Source organism: Periophthalmus magnuspinnatus, chromosome 10 (assembly GCF_009829125.3).
Source record: "Periophthalmus magnuspinnatus isolate fPerMag1 chromosome 10, fPerMag1.2.pri, whole genome shotgun sequence".
NCBI classification, from domain to species: Eukaryota; Metazoa; Chordata; class Actinopteri; order Gobiiformes; family Gobiidae; genus Periophthalmus; species Periophthalmus magnuspinnatus.
Window position 1 is genome coordinate 4,882,170 of NC_047135.1, and position 26,641 is coordinate 4,908,810.

Sequence of the window (26,641 nt, forward strand, 5' to 3'; positions counted from 1 at the left end):
GATGACTGAGTAAAAGATTATCCAATTAGGAGTCAGAAAGTCCAGTTAAAGCCCGCCCACTTGTCAAAGCTAGTAGCAAACCAGCACAGCTAACTGAGAAATGCTAGCACCAGATTTGTTTTCCTTGATCATATAAGTAAATAATTTCACTTACCTCGTGAGACACACATTCTAAAGACCGTAATTCACTGCAGTATCGACAGAAATAAAGCAGGGATAAAGGAGCTCTGATCCTTTTCTCTCCGCGAACCAGATACACCACCGTGTCTGGCTGCAGAAGGGACGCCATCTCTGCACTACACCGCTCCGCCGCTGCCCGATCTGCGTCAGGCGCATGCGCGTCAACGTGTCTCACAGACCAGACCACGGACCGGGCCAGAGGACTACTGCTGCTCCTGCTGCTGCTGGAGATGTATGTAAAGTAAATGTAAAGTAAAAGGAACAAATGGACGGTCCAAGCTGCTGCATCTGGAGTAAAATAGAAAGTAAAGGGAACAAATGAGGGAGTTTGCTCAAACATGCTGCCTCTCACTCACAGTAGTTTAATCTCAGAAGAGATAAAACTGTTTAGGGAACTTAATTTTGTTAAAATTTAAACGCTCCAGTAATCTAAATGTAAAAAAAAAAAAAAAATGCAACAAAGAGGTTTGACTTTTTAAAGAAATAGCCTATAGGCTGTTTGGTATGTTTACCTTAGACTGTAGCTCAGGACAGTAAAACCTACAGTCTACAGTGAACTCTTATTCAGGGTTTTTGTTTAATGCAGTATGCAGAAAGTACAAACTTTTGCTTTAAGATAGAACAGCTTGTGATAGTCCAAATATTATCTGAAACAATACATTCAGTAAAAACAAACACAAATCATATGCTACAGCAGATAAGTCTGCATGAATCATATAAAGATGGCACATGAACTACACATTTAGTGCAACCATTGACTTTATATGGGCTTTATGTGGTCTCTGTTAACAGATAAATAGAGGTAAGTTCTTTTGTATACAGGCCTATACATATCAGTAACTATCAAGAACAGGGGATACACTGAGGAAAACAAGGCTAAACGTTTTCCCTAGTGTAAAGTTTATTAGTTTAGTTTTTGACTTCTCTGAAGGCCTGCTCTTACTCAAAGCCTCAAAGTACTCAAAGTTTTAACCAGGCCTTGTGCTGAAGTCCACTTTACTTAGTTATCTTAGCAGAGAAATAAAAATAATTTCCTGTAAATGTAGTGTATGTGGATGGAAAGTACATTTGTCCAGTCTTATTAATTTGACAATAACATTTTATTACTTCATGTTTCTGTTGTACATCAGCTGAGCAGCAGATGGCGCCCTCTCCATCTCCGTCCGTGTCCACGCAGCTCCTCTGGGTCTTTATAGAGACACGTCCAGAGCATCCGCCTCATAGAATCTCCCAGTGTCAGCCATGGACGGCATCCCGTGGTCTCTGATCCCCCTGGTGCTCCTCGGTCTGCTGCGGCCCTGCGCCTCCACCTCTCCGCTCTCAAAGGTAGGCTCAGATTGGCTCACATAGGCTCTGATTGGCTCAAATAGACTCAGAAAGGCTCACATAGGCACACATAGGCACCTGTTGCTCTTTTTACATGACATCACCTCTTCTTTACTGTACAAAATAGGCAATATGGTGCTTTACTGGATGATTTAAGGCATATATGATAAGTTATTATTATTATTATTATTATTATTATTATTATTATTATTATTATTATTATTATTGTGTTGTCTTATGTGGAAGTTGCCAGAGACTATCCCAAGAAGGGTTAGATATAGGCTGTTAACTCATATATAGTGTATATCAGTTATGTTGAAATAAATGTTGAATACAAAAAAAAAATAGGGTAATTTACACAAGAGCCAATATAACAACTGGTGTTAGTGCTACTGAAATATTTTTGAATCTATGTAGGCTGTAGTCCATGACAAAGCCCATCAAGCCTAGATTCATTTTATTTTATGCATTAACATATTTAATTTGCATTTGGACCTACTGTAAATGTAAATATTCAGTTCCTATGTGCGTAAAGTGTGTCTTAATGCTTTTTATTTGATGTGACCTTTTGCTCTGTTTACTCTGGGCTTATTTGAAACGTGGCAGATGTGAGACTCACTTAACCGCCTCACAACGGCAGAATGCATCAATAATCATGAACGTGTGGTGCTAACATATTATCTTATCATGCCCCCGTGCCGTTTTCAACTGATTGTAAAAGTATTTTCTTTCTTTATCTTTAGTTATACAGGGGAGTCCAATAAGATCACTTGGGCACTTGGGCTCTTTTTTCATGGATGTCCAATTTAAAATGCAATACAAGCAGAAAAACAAACAGAACATCAAGTAAAACAGCTAAAAGCCTCGTTTCCATCTCAGTTTTGGTGCAGCTCTTCCTTAGCCTTATGCACTCATGTGATCTGGTATTAAATGTTCCAGTATTAATGATTAACAAACAGGTGAGGTGTCCTGGCAGTTTTTTGAAGTCGTCCCTCATAGATACATTTCATACAGTGCTGTTCTCTTCTAACAGACAGTGATGGACAACTCACTTTTTCCATCTGCTGCTTTTCACTCTTCACTATGATTGGCTCAGTGGTGGATAAAGTGCTCAATTTTGTTGAGTAACTTTTTACCTCTGTATCTGTACTTTTACTTAAGTTAAACTAAAAGTATCACATGAAAAAAATTACTTAAGTGACAGTATTGATGCACCTGTTTAAAAATGTACTTCAAGTGTTGTTCATTTGTTAAAGTGTAAATGTAGTGATATTGATTCAAAAATTGTACAGTTTGGTCAGTAGTTGCAATACAAATCTTTTTTTTTTTTTTACTTTTCTTATGAATTTTGTGTATTTTTTATTATTATTATTATTTTGTTTTGCTCAAAGCCGAAGCTTGAACTTGAAAACTTGAACTTGAAAACTCAGGCTGTTTCCACGAACATGGTAAAAATAACCCCTCAAATCATATCATCCCCTCAAAAAGTACTCTTTACTTTTTAGTCTAGTTTAAAAGTGGAATGGAGTAAAATGTAAAGATACTGCTCTCAAATGTAATGAAGTAAAAAGTACCCACTGTAAAATTTACTTAAGTACAAATACCTTAAAAAATCTTCTTAAGTACAGTACTTCACTGCTTGTACTACGTTACCTTCCTCTGCTGATGATAAGATGTTCTTGAGCTCAGAGCTGCATTAACTACAGAGGCAGTGAATCACATTTGCCTTTCAAAACACATGACGTCGTTGGTGCACAAGTTTGTGCTGAAAATCACTGGTCTTATTTGCATTTTTCATTCACACAGAAGCTTTAATTATGACTTTTATTGAGCAGTGAAATGTGAATGGTTTGTTCACAGCGCTGTGACTCATCCGGGGATGGCACCATTTACAGATACCAGGCGAAGACCCTGAACGGAAGCCAGACGGTGCGTCTGGACAGTCTGAGAGGAAGGAGCGTCCTCTTCATCAATGTGGCCACGTACTGAGGCTTGACCTACCAGTACGTGGGTAAGTGAACAGCAGCACACAGACATGTGAAAATGCATCTTTCTAGGTGATCTTCCCCTTTATTATACATTTTTTAGAATGCATTTATAGTTTTAAGATTTTTGCAGAAAATGATTGATTGCAATGTTTTTAACTAAGAACCAGTGTAAATTGTAAATAGTTTTTAGAACATTTCATAATAAGCAAAAGCTGGTTCATAATCTGTGAATTTTGTTCTCTGAAAATGGCAATAAAACAAAACTTATTCTGATTCTGAAATGTATAAAACCCAATAAGCACCAATCCAAAAACAATAAAATCAAATCAAAAAGTGCTTATGTTGGGCTGGTTATTTTATTTTTTCATAGAAATGCAAGAATTTGAAACACCAAATCTATTTTAGTGGAACAGTGAAGCAATCTCTCCTTGGCCAAAGTCACTCAACCTTAATGTAACTGAGAACTTTAAGTTTAAGTAAAAATCTGTTTTGAAAATGTATATAAATTAAGTTGTGTAGTTTTGCAAATGAAGTCCTTAAATTATTGTTTCGTGTTTGGTCCAAAAGGTGAGAATAATCATCATAAAGTGTTTAACTATGTAATGAAACCTTCTGGAGTTTTTGTTGCACAGTTTAACTAAAGCAGTGGAGGAAGAAGTACTCAATTTAGTTACATAAATAAAAGTACAGATACAAGAGCAAAAAATACTCAAGTAAAAGTAAAACTCATATGAAGAAAACAACTTTAGTAGAAGTGTTAAACAAGCACTTTACCTGTTTATAAATGTACTTAAAGAGAATAAAGTAAAAGTATGTTCAACAGAAAGAAAATCAAATCCATTATTTTCTAACTATTTTCGTTTGTATATTTTTGTTTGCTGAAACTATGAACATGTTAAAAATAAACCCTCAGCCTTTTCAGCAGCTCTCAAACTATAGTAGAAAGTACAGATACTGCTCTCAAATGTAGTGAAGTAAAAGTAAAGAGTAGTAGTAAGTAGAGATACCTAAAAATGATACTTACATACAATACTTTACTACTTTTACTTCATTACGTTCCACCACTGAACTAATGTAATTGTGTTTTTTCCACGTAGAACTGAATGCACTTCATGAAGAACTAAGCCCACTCGGACTCACAATCCTCGCCTTCCCGTCTAATCAGTTCGGGAAGCAAGAGCCGGGGCAAAAACACGAGATACTGCCAGCTCTAAAGTAAGCAAACATCATAAAAGTACCAACATAAAAGTACTCCACATGGTTAAACGGTTAAATTAAAGTGATATCAAGGGTACAAAGTAGAAAGTAGCACAAAAACTATTACTACTATGGATTCACAGATGTCCATACTGGTCATTTGTTGCATCAGGTATTCGTTGCGTAATTTAGTTTGGTCCTATTAGAAGTATTTTTTTTACTAACGATGTCATAATGTGAACTTTTATCCAAACAAGGCTGTACTTGCAGGTTAAATAACAGTTACACAACACTCTTGAATCAATCTGAAATAAGTTAACTCTGTTTGTAATGAGTTCACTGTGGAAAACCTGCCATTTTCACTTCATACCGACGCTTAAATCGAAGTATTGATATCGCTATAGGAACAGAAAAACTAGAGTTACTTCATGCGCTTTACTAAATCTACAATACTTCATCCACTGCTGCTGACACTGAACTCATACTTGTGTGTACGGGAAAGATCACATGCCACTACAATACTATTTACCTACTTAAAAATACAGGAAAAGGGAGAGATTTCTTTGCAAAAATATCTAAAACTGGTGATTCTCAAGGGCGAGCCACAGTGAAAATGGCCATGCTTGTGACATAAAGTTAAAAAAAAAGCAGTAAAATGGATCTGCTAGTGGTAAAGTAAAAGTTCTATATTAGTTACGTGGGACAAGCATTTTGACACAGTGGTCAGTGAGCTCATTTAAAAGGTGTAGGGTCAAAAAATTATATACTGTACATACATTTACTAACGTTTTCTTGAAATTTTATCCTGTGACCCATCCTTAGGTTCAAAATACATCTCCGAAATCAATGTAAAAGAAAAAATATCTGTACGTCGCTGTACGTTTTCCAACTGAATCTCAATAAAACTGTGTATAGAGGCGACAGTGGCTCATTTGGTAGAGTGTTTGGCCCTTGATCTGAAGATTTGCGGTTCGAATCCCTCTCCTCGTGACATAAACATCATCGGTTGAGCGGTCGCGAGACACTTAACCCGCTGTCGGTTTCTGTTTTGTTGCATGAAGAGCAGGCGCAGAGGCACGGGGATGTTTATTGTCGGTTACAGCAATACAGTCGGGTTTAAGGCAGTGTCCAGCAAAACAGAGTCTAAAGCGGAGTCAAGTGAGTAGTAAGCGGAGGGTGAGATTGCAGTAGTGTGGTCCCAGAATGGAGGGGGGTCACACATTCCTGAGATGAGAGGGGCCACAGATAAGAAATGTGGCCTTAACCAAAATGACCAGAACATAACTGTTATCTTCCTTTAGTGTGATATATGGCCACCGCTTCATGGGAAACACCGCTGTAAGAAAGTATATTGTCCACACCACCTTGGCCCCAGTGTCTGCGTTCACTGGTGGGCAAATGGTTGAGTAGTTCCTTGATGTAAAGCGCTTTGAGTGCCTTGAGGGTGGAAAAGTGGAAAATAAATATGACCATTTACCATTTATAGAAGTGAGTGTGAGTGAGGGCGCTTCTGGAAAGTAAAAGCAAGATTTGTGGTGCATAAATATACCGCCTGGACAAAAAAAACGTCACCACCACCCACCAAAAAAAGGTCACACGCTCTAATATTTGGTTGTTTCGCCTTTAGTTTTAACTACGTCGCACATTCGCTGTGGCCTTGTTTCGATTTCGCTTCTGCAACGTCACAAGATTTATTTCCATCCAGTGTTGCATTAATTTTCCACCAAGATGTTGCATTGATGATGGTCGAGTCTGACGCTGCACAAAGCTTCTCCAGCACATCCCAAAGATTCTCAATGGGGTTAAGGTCTGGACTCTGTGGTGGACAATCCATGTGTGAAAATTATGTCTCATGCTCCTGAACCACTCTTTCACAATTTGAGCCCGATGAATCCTGGCATTGTCATTTTGGAATATGAAAAAATCCATTGATGGAATAACCTGGTCATTCAGTATATTCAGGTGTCAGCTGACCTCATTCTTTGAGCACAGACTGTTGCTGACCCTAGAATAGACCAACTGCATCAACCCCAACATATTTGCTTAGTTAAACCCAGGTGGCGACTGGATTGGACAAAAATATCCTCGAAGTTATGACCATAGAATCTGTACTGACGTCTCTTGAAAGTATGTATATGTATGTATATTATTTTCAATGTAGGTCCCATTTAATAGCACATAATACGACTTTCACTTGTACCTCGGACCCTTTTTGACAGCTTTAAATTTTGCCACAGTAAGTTTTATATTACATTTATAAGGTCATGTTCACTGTTTTTATTTACCTACTTTTATTTACCTTGTTATTCTAGTACTGTTCACTGATCACTGACTAAATAACCTGCGCATACATGTAACAGTAGAACGAGAAATGACCCATAACATTTAATCTTCTGAAACAAAACTCTCCTAAGCTGTAGACAAGTATTTGCAGTAACACATACCTGAGATTCTCACAGTCAATCCGTATTTAATTAAGTCCGATCCCTTCGTCTTACTTCAAGTTAAGAAAGCTTCACAAACATGAGCCATGTTTTTTCTGTGTTTTTGAATATTTAAAGTTGAATCTAAGGTAAAGTGCTTTTGATATTTACTTGATAGTTTTGTTCAACTTTCACTATGACTGATAAGATACTCTTTGTTTGTGTTTTAGGTATGTCAGACCGGGCAATGGATTTGTGCCAAACTTCATGTTATTTGAGAAGGGGGATGTAAATGGACAAAATGAGCAGCCTGTCTTTGCTTTCCTTAAGGCAAGTCATTTTCCCTGTGCGTTTAATAAGTATAGCATTATTATCTGTGAATAGTTAAAGCAGTTTTATCTTAAGAAGCTGTTTTTTGGAGTAAGACCACGCACAAAAGACTCCATTTATTGGACCAGTACTGATGGAAACATACAGTATATAAGAATAATGTCATCACAATCTGGCAGTGATGGGAAGAATACTGTGAAAACCTGAAGTAAAAAGTATTTTGTCATGTATTTTGTTACATGGACCAATCAGAGTTACAATATATTATAGAGTAAAAAAACATAAGAGATATTTATGCCTAGTTAGAGACAAGAAAAATCAGACGCACACTTTTTTTTCTCATTAATACTGTGCAGTTAAAACCCAAAAGTGCATGAAGTACTGCTGTGTATTCCTTTTAATTTAGTAAAGTAATGAAAAAGTACCTATACCAGAAACAGTTGCAGCAAAAAAACATATTCTGAACTCTACTTTTGAGTAAGTTTTTAGTTATTTCTCAACACTGCGACTTGGCAACTTGTTCAAGTCCAATTATGTGTTTTACTGTAATATATAAATAAAATGTTCACTTGTCTGATAAATGAATACATCCAGTTACAGGTTTGATCACAATTCACAATTCCGAAATCTGATTATTATCTGATTTCTGGAGTTATCAGTTCAATTCAAGTTTGTGTCTATATCACGTTTAAAACAACTTGAGCCGACCAAAGTGCTTCACATAAAAGTCAACAAAAAAAAAACAAATATACAGACACGATACGACGGGAAAGAACAATAAAACACCAAAAAATCCTGTCCAGCTAGTGTTAAATACCAGGGAGAAGAGTGTTAAAAAAGTGTTATCTGATTCTTGAAATGTTATGTAATCTAAAGTGAGTAATCTGATTTTGTTCTAATTGGGAAAACTACACAAAAAAGGGAAATTAATGCAACGCTAAAAATAAAACCTTGAAATTCATTGTACTTCTTTCAAATACAACAGTTACTCCAAAAATGTTTAACTGACACACGCCACCATGTGTTTTTCTTATGGTCGATATCAGAAAAAAATAGAAATGTTTTAATGTGTTTTCTTTTCACAATCTTTAGTATAACTTCTATAGGTACCTCTGTCACGATAACAAATTTTGAAACATGATATATCGCTGCAGCGTTATACTGCGACATTGAAACTACTTTATGTCACTGATTAAGATAAAGCATTTTTAAATAGACCGTTTCATTAAAAGACATGAACTGCAACAAATAATTAGCAATAAAAGGGGCTTATTCTCCCCTTCACAGCTCAAATCGTTTTGTATTTCAACAAAAATACACCAAATCTCTCCATTTTTACAAAGATTTTTTTTTTTTTCATCTAATTAGGTTCATTCTTAATATGAACGTTATCTACTGATACATTTGACCTTACCTGGGATCCAGAATACATGCATCTTCAATATTTTATGAAGATGTGAGTCTGGTCACAAGTGAATCTACCTGTTTTCAAATGGGTGTGATTGACAGATGGTTTAGCCAATCAGGGACAAGCATGGTCCATCTGTATCGGAAAAAATAAAGGGAAAGAAATCTCACAGGGGACTGAAAAACATGGTGGATTTCTGCAGAATCAATGAGCGAAGCTAAACTGTTAATCTGAGGTGAGATAAATGGGATTTTAATTGTAAATCGTATGTGACCAATGAGCTCCTTTGTTTCACGTGTCACTGAAAAAAACAAATCTGATTGGACGATCATGTTTGCAGTATATATCAATCTGTATAAAAAAATACAGATAGATATTTTACTGGCAACATTTGACCTCCATCATTCGGGATGTTGTGATACTCAATTGACTGTAAATTTAAAAAAACAAAACCCATTTACTGATTTTGTTTAGTTTTTATCTGTGCAGAGTGCTTGCCCCCCCGTTGGAGACTCTTTTGGTTCAGTACCCGGCAGACTCTTTTGGGATCCACTCAAATTGAACGACATCAAGTGGAACTTTGAGAAGTTTTTGGTGGGTCCAGATGGCAAACCAGTGATGAGATGGCACCCCACTGCGCAGGTGTCGCAAGTTCGGGCATTCCTCACCAATTACTTACGCAACTTGTCCCAAAGGAAGCAGTAGATTAGATTGTGTAGTTGTAGTAAAGTAATGGCTTGTAGTTTCTGGCATAAGGAAATGTCATGTTGAATGAAGAGGAGGCTTGAAAGCAGTGCATCTGTGGTGCCTCTTCAGAGTCTGGGTCCAGGGCTGTTCTTTGGTGCATTCAGAGCTGCCCTGCAAAACTCAAGAGCATGCAGTTTCCCTCAAATACCAGCACCTATGAGCCATTCACGCCTCAATGTTAATTACATTCAATAAATCATAGAAAGAAAGGTGTGCTGTGTAATTCTTTATGCACAGATTGAAGATTGCAGTGCCATGTTGTTTTTCAGCTTTGACAATAACTAAACAGAATTATGAAAGGAGGTGTGGGAGCTTGTACCTGGCAGTTATTAATTGCAGTAGCCTAAGTAAAACCTCATTTTGCACATTAGTGACAGTAGCCATGGCGACAGTGGCTGAGTTGGTAGAGTTTGTCCACTGATCAGAAGGTCGGTTCAAATCCTACTCACAACATAAACATCATTGGTTGTGCAGTCAGATCCACTGAACCATTTGACCCAACACTGGGGTATGAATGTGTTTGTAAATGGGTGATTGGTTCCTTGTTAAAGCGCTTTAAGTGTCTTGAAGATGAAAAAGCACTATATAAAAATGTGACCATTTACCACAAAGATAGTTATTTTAATTCACTAATATATTTTATCTTTGCTGTTCTTATTTGAAAGCTGAAAAACAACATTACTGTGATGGAAATTTAATTGTACTCATTGTGTAAATGAAGAGACCCAGACTAGACATTAACATGTGTGAAGGCTCCGTCCCATCCTCCAGGAAAGTGTTTGTCGTCTTATCTTTCCTCAGGTGTAAAACTTCATTATCTCATGGATGTAAAACAAAAACCTCTGCTTTGAAATGTATGTAGCTTTGTCATTCTGGTGTAAATACTCAGAGCTCAGATGCTCTGAGGGAGACTAAGGACCAGGAGGAGAGATGCTCAAGGAGAGAGATTCAGAGAGACTTGGGACGCTGGACGGCTGCCAGTCTGTGACCAGAGCAGGTCTGAGCAAAGTCCTGACCGTATCTGCACAACAAACTAATCACAGAAAGAAATGGCCAAGGCTTAATGTGTTTAAAATGGTCCAAACTGAGACTGGGAGTGAGTTTACCCTTTCAAATTATGAAATACATAATTTACAAACTGTTGATATGATGCCAAGTATGTTTTTGTGCACACAGCTCTCACTCATGTCTCCTGCTCTGCTTCTGTTCTGATTCTTGTGTCGGTTCAGTGTTAAGCACCATAAAAATGCATACAAATTAGAAAGAAAAATTCAGCTCTATTAAAAAAATGAAAAGAACTTTAAAGAACTGTTCAAAAGACCTGACTCATTCATGTCACATCATTCGTGTGGCCAGTGGGTGGGTCAGTCCTGTTTTGTGAGTTGGTGAGAGATGATGGACAGTAACACGTCACACGTTGTTGTTAGGTTAGATGCATTTCGACACAAGAATGTAACAGCTTCTGGATATATTAATAGATCCACGCTCTGAACTCGAGTGCATCCTTCTGTTATCAGAGGCTGTAAAAACCTGCACTTTGTCATCCCCATGTGACAGATGCTCGTTCTTACAGCAAAGCAAGTTGAGTTGGAAGTTGCTGTGTAATATCAGGCAATAATCTTAACACAATTATCTCTATTAAAACGTACATTTTATTTAGTAGCAAAGCAAATCAAATATTAAAAAAACATACATATATAATAATACACATACAAAAATAACTGGTAATAATATAGTCTCTTGCATATACGAACAAGTAACAGACTATAATTGCTATGGCCCTTTGTAATCCAGCGTAATTCCACTCTGTCCTGTCCCTCCCATCTCAAAAAACAAACAAACAACCTCCCTTTTCACATTTCTTTCACTTTGAGGTTGTAATAACAGCACCATGGCAATAGGGGGCAGTACAACAATTCACATGGTAGTGTAAGTGCTTCACTGTTACTGAGGTGGGTAGAGTCTCCAAAATGTTGACTTAAGTAAGAGTAGCGTTACTTCAAAAATAATATATAAAAGTAGAAGTACTAAGTAGTGGTCAAAGAAATGACTCAAGATTAAAAAAGTTTTTCGGACGACTACTACTCAAGTAAGAGTAACTTAAAGAGTAACTGTCAGGACAAAACATTAAACAATGCACCAAATCTGCTATTTTCAAAGAACAGACCATCGACTGTGTAAAAAAGTGGATTAAGTGAATTAAGCTCAAGGAAAATGAAGCTCATCGAGGCTAGCAGATATAGCGCGTACTTTGGAGCTGAATTCCGACCGCGAGTATCATAGCAACCAAAGAGCCAATCTGGAGCGACGCTGTTAAAGGTAACGCTCCTTGCCAGCTGCCCCGCTCATGTAGTGTTGAGCGGCCGCTTAGCAACTGTCAATCAAACCTGTTGCTAATGCTAGCGGGGGGTGACCTCGGAGAAAGAAGGCGCCTGATTTGTCTGTTATTAATGTTCATATCTTGATTTTTCTGACATTTTACAGCAAAATAAACACCAGGATCATGTAGGGCGGGTTAATACGAACATTTAAAACCAAAAAGACGAGCCTGACAGCAGCAGTTACAGAGAGAGTGACCACAGTTTTCCAGTGTAAAGTGAATTGGAGCCAGAGTAAATGGAGCCGGAAGTGCGCCTACGCTCACTTCCTATTTGGAACGCAGTGGCTAGCAGGTTAGCTATGTCCATTTCTATATAAAGTCTATGGAACAGACACAAAAATGAGACAAACTAAATCACATCTGAAGGAGTGCTGCAAGAAACACAAATACCCAAGTCGTTTCATATTGTCGTACTTGTAGACTTGCTCACAGTGGGAAGAAAAACTGCAACTTTTACTCAAGTAAGACTTAAAATATTACTCAAGTAGGTCATAGTGAAGGTGTGCTGGTAGAAAAGTACTCTGAAAATTACTTGAATACTGCAAAGGAGTAAATATAACTGAGTACTACCGACCTCTGCTTGTCGTAATAGTCAAACACAACCTTTGCTATGACCAGGTCTTTATGTAACTTCGTATCGACCTGAGCTGTTTGCATTGCTTTGTAACTTTTTAAGCTCCACATGTATTTTTTTCCGAATACTACTACTTAATAACGCAGTAGAAATAGAGGTTAGAGTTTGCTGTTTCGCTCTGCGGCTTGACGGCGACAGTGGAGGTAGACGGAGATGGGGTGAACGAAAGCCAAAAGACTCAGGACGGTCAGACCAATGTTGACCTGAAGAAGAAAATCAATCATGTGAGTTTTGTAAACAAGTGAAGCCACTTTGAGTAATATTTAGCTTGAACTCACGTAAAACGGGTCTCCATTCAGAACGTGTTTTACCAGTGTTACACAAGGATACTGCAGGATTGAAAACAGGGCAGACAGAGCCATAACCAGGCCGTACAGTTTACCGAAGTGACATGATGGGAAGCTATAACACAAAAAAAAATCATAAATATATTAAGTATTTTAGTGCTTTCACGGTTTATTTACAATCGTTCAAGGTTGGATCACTTTTGATATCAAATACTCCCCAGAACTACAGTACCTCACAACAGCTACAGATAGAGATGCTTTGAAATATGGCAATTTAACCCTTTGTTTCGAGTATAACTTTTTACTTACTGTCTTATCATCACTTCATACATTTGTGAGCTTTAAAAATGTACATGTATTTGTTTCTATAACTAATTTAAATACATCGGTGGCCTTTATGTCTCCACGCCACTCTTCCTCTAATCAAAGGTTTCATAGTTTGTACTTGCATGTGGTAATTTCAAATGTAGTAATACTTTGTAAAATATGAAGCGTGAAATGTGAGGAAAGAGTGGAGACAGCATGTTTTCATAGTAAATGGATGCATATTGGATGTATTTAATTGTGTTTCTTTACCTGCTCCGCGACTGCAGATGGAAATTAGGTTTAGCTCAATCTGATGTAAAGTATCTGGCAACGACTTATAATAACTACACTTTAATTAGCCTTAATAAAGCACAAAGACTTAATAATAATCAACCAATAGTTTATCATCTTGATTAAGTAGTTATAATCTCAGAAGCATCTTTAAGCTAGAAAAGTGAAAGAACAAGAAGAAGAACAAGTAGTAGAAGGAGAACAAAAAGAAAAAGGACAAGAAGAAGAACAAGAAGAAAACAAGAAGAAAACAAGAACAAGAAGAGGAACAAGAAGAACAAGAATAAGAAGAGGAACAAGAAGGACAAGAACAAAAAGAACAAGACCAAGAAGGACAAGAAGAACAAGAACAAGAAGAGGATCAAGAAGAGGAACAAGAAGGACAAGAACAAAAAAACAAGACCGAGAAGAACAAGAAGGACAAGAACAGGAAGAGGATCAAGAAGAGGAACAAGATGGACAAGAACAAGAAGAATAAGAGGATCAAGAAGAGAAACAAGAAGGACAAGAACAAGAACAAGAAGAACAAGAAGAGGATCAAGAAGAGGAACAAGGTGAAGAGTTTTTTTTGGAGTAAAAATGTTAGTCCTTTTTTAAAGACTTCCACACTTTGCAGTGCCGTCATAATACTGAGGTTATTATAAAGTGTTACCAAAAAACAGATAAACCAAACTAGAGCAAACATATATATCTATATATTGGATACTCACGCCACACTGATGAAGGCCGCGTTGCCGCCGTAGAGGAAGGAGCGGTTGAGCACCTGCAGGATGAAGGTGGCGTACTGGAGCGGCAGAGAGGGGATGGTCGCACACAGAGAAAACAACAAACACTGAAACGCCGTCAGGGCCAAGGACAGCACCGAGGCTCTGAGATCTGCCTCCTGCTCAGTCTCTCCTGAAAAGACAAAACACACTTAAAGAAACTGGATGTAGTGCAAGTTAGCTATATCCATTTATATATACAGTCTATGATGTAGCCACACGTTTTACTAAATGTACTACAATCACAACTGAACGTGGGTCACCATAGAGGACACATACAAGTGTTTTTTCATGCTCACTATACAGATGACACACACTGCTGCAGGTGCTGGGGTTTAGTGAGGATTCAGATCAGAGAGAGTCCCTGGAGCTTTGTGCGCTAGTTTCTTAAAGAGGGTTTTGCTCCATTTAAAAAAAAAAAAAAAAAAAAAAAAAAGAACAAGAATCCTATGAACATTAAGTGCGTTTACCTTCAAAATCCAGCTGAAGAGAATAAACTTTTATGTGAATTAAGCGTTCTAGATCACGTTACTATTTATGTGATTTAAAAAAAAAAAAAGCACATTAAAGATAAAGTGATGGAAACGCAGCTATGATCTTTAATAAAATCTTCTAAAATCATTTATACTGTTTCTATTTTAGTGCAAATGTGTAAATGTTTTTTTCAATGGAGTTTTTCATCTGGTTACATAAAGGTTAATAAAATAATATGAAGTAAATTAATAATTGTAGGTTTAAATCTACTGGATTTGAGGATTTAAACTGGCAACCCAAGTAAGAGGCTCATGTGAGGTTTGTTCTGCTTTTGCCAAATTATAACATGAACTATACACGACATGTCCAGTGTTTTTGTTAAGTAAGAATAAATCAGCATTATAATTGTTATCAGTAAAAGCTATACAAGATTTGAACATGTCTACCTCATATCTTAAGTCATGTTTATGGAATTTAATATCAGACTTTTACACATGATTCCTTTAATATGAAACCAAGTGAGTGTAAATAGAAACCTGTTGACCAAAACTGTTCAAAACTGAGGAACTGGGACCTCTTCAGTGAGGAATAAAGCAGAAGACGAACAACCATGTGAGATTTTTGAAACCAACATGACTCTAGAATTATTTTTTTTTTATATATAATTAAAGTAAACACAGACCTGTGGGTGGAGAAAGGGGGTGGGGGGTTGTTGAAATACACATTATTGGTTTGTTCCTTATGTTTGAGACAGATTAAAACAGAACAAAACACTTCATCCTTTTATAGATGTGTTTATAACTCTACAAAAAGCTGAAAACGTTGTACTCTGTGAAACCTCCTGTTCAATGTGTTTTGTTTTTTTGGTGATCTATATTACATTGTACTGTCCATTTTTGCTTGTTTTGCTTGAAACAACTCAACATAAAGCTTTTGTCCCTTAGATTAAATAACGGTGAGAAGAATAACCACGACTTTTACTTAAGAGTACTGTTACTTCAATAAAAATAGTATTCAAGTTGAAGCAAAAGCCGAAGCGAAAGAAACCTCTTGTTCGATGTCTTTTGTTTGTTTTGTTTTATTGATGTATATTGCACTGTACTGTCAATTTGTGCTTGTTTTATGGAAAAAACTTACTCAATAACTAATTAAAACATGCATTAAGTACAACTTTGAGCAAGCGACGAGGGACTACAGGTCAAAAACAGATACGTTAAAGTACATTTTACATAATACCTCCCGTTTAAAGCTTAAAACAAGGACACAAGTCTATTTAGTCAAAGATATATTCATTAAAGCTTCAGTACAATCTAAACATCAAGTAGACTGTATTTATTTAATGCAGTCCCACATTACATCACTACACTTCTGCTTATTCATATCCATTTCCCTTACTGTGTTTTTTCTTTATCGATATAGTTTTGATACAGCCTTGTGAAAAAGTACATATTTATTATTTATATATCTACAGTAATGACTCCTCTTTGCCTATGGCCCATTGTTACTGGGCCAGATCCAGGCTCCGGGCAGTAACATGAATGCTCACTTTATTTAAAAGACTCATAAGTGAATAAAGAGTATTGTATTGTGTTTGGTGTTACCTTGAGCTCGTGGTCGGCCCTTGTGTCTGTCCATGATGAGCCCGTTCCAGGGAGCACACAGCACTCCACACAACTGAGTGACGGCAAACGCGTTGATGTACTGGCTCACTGCAACAACCAGGAATAAATCTAGTTATTTCATCATTTTATAGAACATACCTGTACATAGAAGAGGCGCAGGACACTAAAAAAATACTCAATTATAAGTAAAAAACGACCCAAGTAAAGTAATGATCCTCGTGTTACTTTCTTACTTAAATGTGCACTATAGAACTTTTCGTGTCTGCATGGAGCTTACTTTTACTTTGCCATGTTACTAAACGTATCTATTTCTATGGAGACAAGCAGGTAGCATCACCAGGACAAGTTACAGTTCAGATCTGTGGAGAAGCAAACCCACTCATAGTAGGAATGCATATTTTTAAGAGTTTTTTAGCAATAAAAACATGTGTAAATGGAGTACGGTGAAACATTCCAGGTAAACCAATACTGGGGGAGGTGGCGGACACCCAGAAAAGTACACAGTGCATCTTTAATCCTTAGTGAAATTCAAACACAGCGAAATCTAAAGTTTGTTAACTGTTTCAATGGGGAATTATTTGAGTTGCAGGGAAATACAGCGCAAGTAAAGCGAGTTTATAACCCACTTTGACTACACGTTTCACTCTGCCATAGTACAAGATGCCATAGTACCCAGTGAAGGTTCCCCCGCCGTGAGCCGTTGTAGCATAGGGTTGAGTGTCCCGATAAACAGATAGTGGCGCAGCTGCATCACTGATAACCAGACGAGGTGCCAGAAGAAGAACCGCGACAGCAGACACTCACGGAAACTCCTCTCTGCGAAAAGAGATAGTGAGGACGGTATTAGCACAACAAAAAACAAGTCATTTCTCACTCGGCTCAGCTAACTGGTCTATGGTGATATCAGTGTGGTGTGAATAAAACTAGAGAGATCATAAATACTGTCGTCGTGGCAACTGCAGTGGCCATTTTGTGTTTGTAGGAAGAGCGAAATTTGAATAGAAAGTTGTGTTATTTATTTTTTTTTCTATATATTTGAACAAACTTTCTCTTGCCCCAGTGCAGATATATTGCATAAGCAGCTCCTGAGGTTAAAATAAGTCAGCTGTGTACTGTCTGTATCTAAATATAAACCATTTTATTGCCCGAGAATCAGGAAGTGCATGGTTAGCACGATAGTTGTTGTTAGCTTTACCAAGACTGCAAACTGTTAGGATGTTTTGAATTCATAGAGCGAGTAAAGAGTAACTTTAGACCACTGCAAACTGTTAAAAGTGGGACTAAACACTCAAATTCCGGCCACAACCACATTTGAAACAGAGCTGCTAAACTGGGCAGTCTAACAGATAACAGTAGATTAAACTCCGCCCCTGCAGCCAGGTTTGTCCGTCTCTGTCAAAACTTCATTTCTTTACATTCTTAAAGGTCTTATATTACACAAAATAGACTCTTGTGAACTTTAAGCCATGTTATAATGCTGTTACCTCCTCAAAAACATGCCTGGAGTTTGCCTGTTTGAGTAACCCTTATTATTAGTCTGTCTACATCTCCAAAGCTCAAAATGCTCTGTTGCACCCTGTGATGTCATCAAGTTGTAGTTTTCAACTTAACCGCTACCTTTTACATTTTGTTTAGTAGAGATTAGCGATTCCAGAGCTGAAATGATCCAAATGATTCTAGTGAAGGTGTGTGGAGTTTAAAAACACAGTGGAGCACTTCCTGTATCACCACATGATGACATCACAAGGTGGAACAGAGTGTTTTCTGTTTGAGAGAAGAAGAACTCAGCCTAAATATGCAGGGTTTGTGAGTTTAAACATGTGAGAATGAAACAAAACACAACTCCAGGTCTGTTTGTGATGAGGAAACAACATTATAACACAGAAATTAGCGTAATACGGGCCCTTTAAGATCGATTTTGTTTCATGAATCATACGTGAGGTGTATTTGCTGACCTTGTTTTGGAGCGATGTCAGTTTCTAGCGGCATTTCCTCTGAAGATGCTTTAATGGAGCCGTTCTCCGAGGATGGCTCTTGACTCTGAGACTGGGACTGGCCACAGGAAATCCTGACATGAACAAGGTTTACTGTGTAATTATTATCGTGAACATGTGTGTCTGTTTGAAGTTTTGAGATGATTGTTTTTGCAATTCACAGACAAAGACAGAAGAATGTCAACTGGTGGATTCAGACAATGGAAATGAATGTATAGGTCTAAATATAAGGCTGTTCTGAAAGTGTTAAGACAATACAGATACATACATTTATTTAGACAAAAATATGAAAGAGAACATTTGAGATCAAAACCATCGCGGCAAAAGCATAGACTACATGGATTTTAATCATGTGTAGCCAGTGGTGGAACGTAACGAAGTAAAAGTAGTAAAGTACTGCACTTAAGTATACGTTTAGGCATCTGTACTGCACTCAAGTAGATTTTAAAATGGATACTTTTTACTTTTACTTCACTACATTTGAGAGAAAGTATTTGTGCTTTATACTCCACTACATTTTTGAACAGGACTGAAAAGTGAAAGTATTTTTTATTTTTTTTTCATAGTTGTTTGAGATCTGCTGAAAAAGCGGAGGGTTTATTTGTAACATATTCATAATTTTAGGAAACAAATTTATTCAGGTAAAAACAACCATAAAACACTATTGATTCAGTTGTTTCTGTTGATAAAAATTCAGCACAAATCTTTATCAAAATTACTACATTTGAAGCTTCATAAAACCTCAAAGTCTGTGCGAAATACTTTTACTTTGTGTTCTTTAAGTACATTTCCACCATGGTGTGTAACCTATAAACTAAATTAAAATCATCGTTTTTGTCCATTTTAATTTTGTTAAGCTTTTAGAAACAAAACGGACTCTTGTGAACTTTAAGCCATGTTATAATGCTGTTACCTCCTCAAAAACAGACCTGGAGTTGTGTTTTGTTTCATTCACACATGTTTGGGTAACTTTTTATTATTAGTCTGTCTACATCTCCAAAGCTCAAAATGCTTTGTTCCACCTTGTGATGTCATGAAGTGGTATTTTTAAAGTTAACAGCTCCTTTTACCTTTTGTTCAGTAGAGATTGGCACTTCCATGACTAAAATCATCCAAATGATTCTAATGAAGGTGTATGGAGTTTAAAAACACACTGGAGCACTTCCTGTATCACCACATGACATCACAAAGTGGAGTGTTTTTTTTATTTGAGGGAAGAACTCAGCCTAAATTTGCAGGATTTGTGTGTTAAACATGTGTGAATGAAACAAAACACAACTCCAGGTCTGTTTGTAATGAGGAAACATTATAACATAGATCAGAAAATAGTGTAATATGGGCCCTTTAGTATAGATTATAATGCATAAAAGTAAGTTTGAGGAGTCGTACCCGTAAGTGTATTGCTCGGGCAGTGGGTACGGGATGAATTTTCGAGGTAGAAGGAAGAAAGTCCTGAGCAAATGAATGACGCTACAGGCCGATAGGAACAGAAACAAGGCACGGACGGAGAAACCGGCCTCATGCAACAGCTGAAACACATCACATGATAAAATGAATGAAAAGGGATGGATACGGAACTGCTTTATACGGCTGTGTCTGCTCTCACCTTAACGATCAAGAAAAGCGCAGAAGAAGAATCGAATGCTCCGTTGTAGAGTGTGATGATGGTGGAGCGGCGAGCACCAAACAAGTTTCCCACCTGTGCAAAACAAAATGATGATTATTCAACTGTCAGAGAGTCCAGGGGTTTCAGCTTCTGTTACATGGCGCCATTTTTAGGACAGTTGACTATTCAAATAATAATAATGATAATAATATTTACTTTTAAATTGTTAATTACTATGACAACTGCTCTAATTTTTCATCCTTCTGAAACCCATGGACAGCCAGTATGAGTTTACACAGGACTAAATGACACAACCAAATATGTGAGATGTTTGATTGTTTATATTATTACAAGTAATTTAATTCCCTAAAAATGCAGGATAAACTAAGATATATATTAAAAAAGTACCACAAAACAACAAAACTATGTGTAACACTCGGTCCTACAATTGTATCAGCTGCTACAGCTCTGCTCATGTACAAGTCTCTCCATGGACCAGCACCAAAGAACATCTCCCACATGAGCCACATGAACCATCTCACATGAGGAGGACTAGACTGCCTCTTCTCTTTTAATGTTTATTTTAGGCTGATTATGTAGATTTTGATTTGTTTGTATTGTGATTTTAATGTCTTTCGTATTATCACTTTGTGTAGGAATTGTGCTATACCAATAAACTGACCTTACCTTACCTTACATTGCTACTACTATATAAAATACTCCAAATGTCTTTCAGTGATCTGTTTACCTGCATGTTCGTCATTAGGAGTAAGATTCCACCCACTGCCAAAAATGCCATAGCTGGAAACAGCAGGTTGGAGAGAACTGGAAGGGAAAGACAGTTATTGAACAAACTATGAACAAACTATTTGAAACTAGAATCATCAGTTTAGGGGAAAATCTCAGAATAAAGTTATTGATTTTACCTGCAGATGAAAATGCCACCGACAATGTGCCCATAGTGTACAGAAATCTGAAAAGACAAAAGAAATTGTTAAACATTCTTTTAAGTGTGAAGTGTGTGAACATGCCACAAAGCTATTCTCTGAGACACAATGTTATGTAATGGTCATGACATTTCAAAGGAGTTTCTTGCTGGGAAATAATACGCACCAGACACTGAATCATAAAATGGTCTTTGGATAGATAAAACAAAAGCTATGTGAGAAAAAGCATCTAAAATTTGCACAAAGGTTGTCAAAGTTGAACAGATGGGCGGACACTGGGATAATATGTTTTGTAAAGGCGTTTCTTCGTCTCTCCGTGCAGTCTCAGAACTCTATAATCCATTGCCCTTCTTCATAAACTATATCAGTTTATTAGCCCAGATTATGTCAAAATCCCAAATAACAAAGAGGTATAACGAAACCCATGTGTTTTTTATTAAAATGGGTGGAGGAGCAAAAAAAGAGGAGGAATGCAAATAGAGATGAAGTCGGAGAGAGGAGACGTGGATAAACTCAGAGATGCACAGGAAATTAAAATGGGCTACATACACAAAGAGGTGTTTATTATGAAGGATAAAGCTAACATTTTGTATTTTGGATATTTAAACAGTCGGAGTAAGGGGGCGTCCAATTAAGATGATTTATACTGCCTGGTTCATCTACTGCATGTCTGTATCTCAAATATTGTAATAATGGCTAATCTAAATAAAAATATAACTGGATTTTTTTTTTATTTTACATGATTTATGTTCTATTACTTTTCACCTTTCAAAAGATATATTCATTTTATTTGATTTCTGTGGTATGAAGGACCATTGCCATAGCTTCAAACCCATGAATATTATTTACGTAGCAGATGTGTACAAGATGTAAGTGACCTAAAAACATGCAGATATTTCTTTTTCAATCCCCCGTGGCTTTTCCCGAGATCAAATTCTAATAGAGAGAGAAGCAACCATATGTTTTCTTAGTTTCATGCTTCAGTCAGCTCAAGCTGTAAAGAACCCCAGAGCATGTCCACAGACTAAAGTATGAATTCAAAAACAGGCGCAATATTAGAATCGTGTTCTGCTTTAGACAAATAAAAGAATAGTAAATGAGTGACAGTGTCTGTGGTTAGTGCTTTCATCCATCCTTGTGCACTTCACCCAATTCCTCTACTACACATGTGTCAAACTCAAGGCCCGTGAGCCAAATGTGGCCCTCCACATCATTTTATATGGCCCTCGACAGGGTAAATTAAAAGGTATGATGGTCTTAAAATCTCAATTCATCAGGAGATACGCAGGTACACAGTCATATTTTTATATTTAGGCAAATGCATATATTTGTAACTTGAATAAGTAATAAATACATAAACGGTTAATTAAAAAGTTATAAAATTTGTTAGATTTATTTTACATTTGGCCCTTTGAAAGCAGCCATTTTGCTGATATGGCCCTCGGTGAAAATGTGTTTGACACCCCTGCTCTGCTATAAATTTGGTGTGCATGAGGAACTTGTGGGGCCCAGAGGAGTAAACGGCACACTACAGAAGTACACTGCCTGGCCAAAAAAAAAAGTCAAAAGTCGAAGCTTTGTGCAGCGGTCAGACTCGACCATCATCAATGCAACATCTTGGTGAAAAATTAATGCAACACTGGATGGAAATAAATCTTGTGACTTTGCAGAAGCGAAATCAAAACAAGGCCACAGCGAATGTGCGACGTAGTTAAAGCTAAAGGCGGAACAACCAAATATTAGAGTGTGTGACCTTTTACACACTCTAACAGTCACATTGAATGCGTGCCGGCAGTGTATTTTACAACCACCGGGGATGGAGTGAATGAATAATAATGATCACCTCCTATGGCATATTGAGTCACACTAGAATATCATCCTTATTATCATCTAGAACTGAGACACAGGTATAACTCCAGTCCATGTAAAGTTATATTATTCTTCAAACTGTGCTCACTAAATCCTGCAGTGAAGTTTGCATTTATAAACAGAAATCAGCAGTAGGACTTGAGTCGAGTCCCATGTCATCGGTGATCCAGTTCAAGTGAGGTCACGAGTTCGCTAAGTGTCTCGGAAAACAAAATAACTTGGGTTAAACAGTACGATAACCCAACTACAAAACCATCAATATGCCCTGTGCGTTTGGGGAACCTGGTTTACTTTCCACACGTTAATCTTTGCCTTTCCTTTCCCTTCACTTTCAGGTCATGACCTTTAGTTTGAGTGAGTAATGTATTTATCACTTGACTCACATGCCAAAGAGGCGCGCCACAGTAGTTCCAAAGCGGTCAAACAGGAAACCATTGGGCAGAGTCAGAAAGTTATTCATGAAAGATGCAATAGTGAAAACCAGAGAAAACTGCTCATCCTGTTCACGGCAATCTGCAAATGACACATAAAAAAAAATTAAGAAGGGTAATGTTAAAGCAAGCAACTCAAACAAAAACAGAAACCTACAGTAACCCAATCACATATTTCCTTTTAGATCGAGTTCAGTATTTTGGCATGTCATACTGAGACAACCAGGTGGCAAACCGTCCACCTGAAATGTTAGATCTAGCACATCTTTACGTCTCTCAGTAATTAAAATAAACTGACCTAGTGTGTGGGTGCCGTTTATTCCTGTGGAGTTCACACACAATGAGCTGAAATATCCTTCACTTTTAAGGACAAAAACCAGAGACGCCCATCCGAATACAGCCCCAGCAAAACACAGACACTCGATTAGTCCGGTGGCAAAGGTGAGCCATCTGCGGACGTTCGAGCAGCTCCTCAGACACAGCATTGCTCCAACTTGAAGAAACTATGATCAACCTAAAAGACATGCAGAAAGATATGACTGTATGTACTAGTTATTGTTGGATTAGAATTACTTTAAAACCACCATAAAACGTTCAGATATTGTCCAGAGTTTAATATGACAAATTTGAAAGCATTGTTAAATAGTCTCATCGTTAATATCGCAAATCTATTGTATTGTAATTCATGGTTTAATACATTTAGTTTCTTCTCAACATGCAGCTTTACTTTCTCAAAACAAAGGTTCCCTCATTTTAATCATGCCAAGTTTGTTCTTCAAAGCTTGATTATCTTACGTATGTCCACGGCTTAGCTCTGGAGTACATCTCTGACTGGCCTCCTGCTTTAATCCTGATGTGGTCCTGGTTCAGTTCTGGTTTAGTCCTGGTTTAGGGATCAATCTCCTGCTGATGCCAAGAGTAAGGACTAAACATGTAGTCAGCTTTTCAATTACAATTTACTGCAGCTAAAGCCTGAAACCATCGTGCTGAAGATGTGAGACAGGAATTTACTTTTAAGAGTATGTTTAAATCTAGGCTCCAAATAGTTCTAGCGCTGCATATGACTGAAAGATTTTTATTCTGCACTCTTCTCTTTTAATGTGTCATTGTTGTATTGTGATTTTAAATGCTTCCTTATTCTGTAAAGTAATTTGAATTACTGTGAAATAAACTTCCCTTGCCGTAATATGTTAATACTTAATACTTAATACCTTAATCTGTAACATAACACTAATATTACCATTGTAAAATACACAAAAGTAGGTGCACTGTCTGAATGCAAGACAATTTAAATGCATCTGTAAAACATAAATAATTAACTTGCAAACAACAGCATTGTATCTTTTTTTTAGGTCCCAGCACAAATGATCCCATATATTGACAGAACATAAATATTAGTGCACAGAAAATATGTGTGCACTGAGGACGTCCTTTAAGTTATGCAGATACATTATGTGTGTGCAGCAAAGCTACAACTTGAAGCACATGCAAAGCAGCTGTAACAGTAAAGTCTATACATATAATTTAGTATGTACTTACAGCTCAGGCTCTGCAGGAAACTTTCTCAATCTTCTGTTAACACACCTCTGCCTAACCGCACTTTTCTTTATATAATGTCAAGTCTTGCTTTCTGTTCCTCCTCAGCTGCCCCCTCCTTCTATTTCCTGCACTGCTTTGAATGATTATCTGCCGATGAAGTCATGACTGGTCCAGGGCAGAAAGGTCAGCAAACCTGGTGTCACTGCGACCAAAACATGCGTTAACATATCAATAGTCAGCCTGATCCTGTCACCTTTGAGTATGCAGACTAACGACATCTGCTGTTTGAATAATTACACATTTTGTATTTGCTTGTAAAGCCAATCAACTAGATCAAGCTTAAATTGTGACAAAATACAAAATGAGCATATTCAATTCACATATACAAATCCAAAACAAAGCTAGACAACAGGTACAGACTAAGCAGGGTCCAGTAAACACAGAATGTAGCTCAACTCCTCAAACCCATATAGACTGGCCACATAATATGCAGCAAACCTGTTTCCATGCTGGAAGCCAAAGAGCATTGTAAACACTCTATTTTAACATCGACGTGACTGAAGAATGTTTTGGGACTTAGTTAAGACAATGAGAAACAACAAAGCAACTTCACGCTAACAGAGTGGAAACATTTTTGTCATAAATCACCACATATAAGGATAGTTCAAATAGAAAACTGGGGAATCTCATTCTTGCCATTCACATTTGCATACTTCAAAGGGGAAAAAATTGTCACATTTTATATAGCGCTTTTCCACCTTCAAGACACTCAAATCCCTTTACATAAACAAACTGCACAAACCGCTCAATCAATCAATGTTTATGTCAAGAGTGGAATTCGAACCGCCAACCTTCAGATCAGTGAACAAACACTGTGCCAGCTGAGCTACTAAATATAATATTTAGGGTTTGACGAGAAGCTAGTTATTAAATGTGAGAAGGTAGTTATTAGAATGTCTTTAAAAATATGGGCCATGGTTTATAAATTTTATCAATTCATTTTTGATTGATTTTGGTCCAGCTAGTGATCAATGAACAGGCATGAAAAGGCATAAACTGTAGCATAAAATCTACAATTAAAAGAAAAACAGGAAGCAGCAGCAGAAGAAGTTTATTCATATAACACCTTCCACAGAGAGGGAAGTCACAAAGTGCTTCATAGCAAGTAAAAACTCATAAAAATACACACACAATTACAACAGAGTCAATACTGCAACAAGGCAGGCACAGCAGCCCCTAAAAAACTACTGCACCTTAAAATGCTTGACCAAATAAATGTGTTTTGAGTTGGTTTTTGAAGGCATCAACGGACAGATGTAGGAAGAAGCCTGACCGTGCAAAGCTCTGAAAGTCAGCACCAAAATTTCAAACTATATCCGTTAGGAAACTGCCAGAATGAAGGGCTTTGAGAAAATAGATAAATATGTTGGTTCTAAGCTGCAGGAAAAGAGCCCAATGTGACTCTTTTATTGGCTGCAGTTTATTTATTATTTTGGCCATATGGATGTCAAGCCCTGCAGGTTATGTTCCACTCATGAGACTTCCATATGCATGCCTTTGCACAACACCATCATCACAAGACTGGCTTTTTACACATACAAGTGGCACGCATCCACTACTTCCCAAAACGACTTACAATTCTCACATGACTATTGGGAAACATATCACTGAATGGAAAAGAGAAAACGTCTTTTTGAATATAAATATACACAGACGTTATTAAGTAAGGAGAGTTGCAGTTAATATAAAAGTGGAACAATAATACATTTTCAAATTTCAAAGACTGTACACCTTTTCATGTGGGGTATTACTATTACTTATTAGTTTTTTTATTTAAGGATTTTATTGTTCTTTTGGGGAAATTTGTCTTGTCTGTCAGGAGTAGTACGCATTAACTG

The 26,641-nt window shown here is 37.2% G+C and overlaps 3 protein-coding genes across 4 annotated transcripts in view; 1 reads left to right on the forward strand and 2 right to left on the reverse strand.

Moving 5' to 3' along the window:
* dctn4 (dynactin 4) overlaps window positions 1–26,641 on the reverse strand; it is a 44,006-nt gene that overhangs the window by 10,632 nt on the left and 6,733 nt on the right. The window contains exon 2 of one of the 2 annotated variants that reach the window (XM_033974210.2): window positions 155–295. In XM_033974210.2, coding sequence (XP_033830101.1) covers window positions 155–289 — 135 coding nt within the window. In that variant the 5' untranslated portion in view covers window positions 290–295. Of the gene's footprint in view, window positions 1–154; window positions 333–26,641 lie in introns of those variants that run through there. The other variant, XM_033974211.2, reaches the window with a different exon arrangement.
* gpx3 (glutathione peroxidase 3) lies at window positions 285–9,808 on the forward strand. Its single transcript, XM_033974321.2, has 6 exons — window positions 285–412; window positions 1,311–1,506; window positions 3,367–3,517; window positions 4,592–4,709; window positions 7,345–7,444; window positions 9,342–9,808. Exons 2-6 carry the CDS (start codon window positions 1,423–1,425, stop codon window positions 9,555–9,557), a joined length of 669 nt encoding a protein of 222 aa, XP_033830212.1. The 5' UTR covers window positions 285–412; window positions 1,311–1,422; the 3' UTR covers window positions 9,558–9,808.
* LOC117377817 (equilibrative nucleobase transporter 1-like) lies at window positions 11,233–24,813 on the reverse strand. Its single transcript, XM_033974320.2, has 13 exons — window positions 24,744–24,813; window positions 23,503–23,718; window positions 23,157–23,286; window positions 20,884–20,930; window positions 20,706–20,782; window positions 19,958–20,050; window positions 19,741–19,880; window positions 18,313–18,425; window positions 17,030–17,173; window positions 16,337–16,444; window positions 14,208–14,394; window positions 12,892–13,015; window positions 11,233–12,816 (listed from the first exon to the last, which is right to left on the reverse strand). Exons 2-13 carry the CDS (start codon window positions 23,687–23,689, stop codon window positions 12,712–12,714), a joined length of 1,455 nt encoding a protein of 484 aa, XP_033830211.1. The 5' UTR covers window positions 23,690–23,718; window positions 24,744–24,813; the 3' UTR covers window positions 11,233–12,711.

Bases quoted from the DNA above. Each gene is read 5' to 3' on its own strand.
- LOC117377817 (XM_033974320.2), bottom strand. From the start codon at position 23,689: ATGCTGTGTCTGAGGAGCTGCTCGAACGTCCGCAGATGGCTCACCTTT. The intron at 20,783-20,883 runs GTAAAATCAATA...TTTCCCTTCCAG, and splicing joins GGTGGCATTTTCATCTGCAG to TTCTCTCCAACCTGCTGTTT. The intron at 17,174-18,312 runs GTCAGCAAATAC...CTCTTTTCGCAG, and splicing joins TGACATCGCTCCAAAACAAG to AGAGGAGTTTCCGTGAGTGT.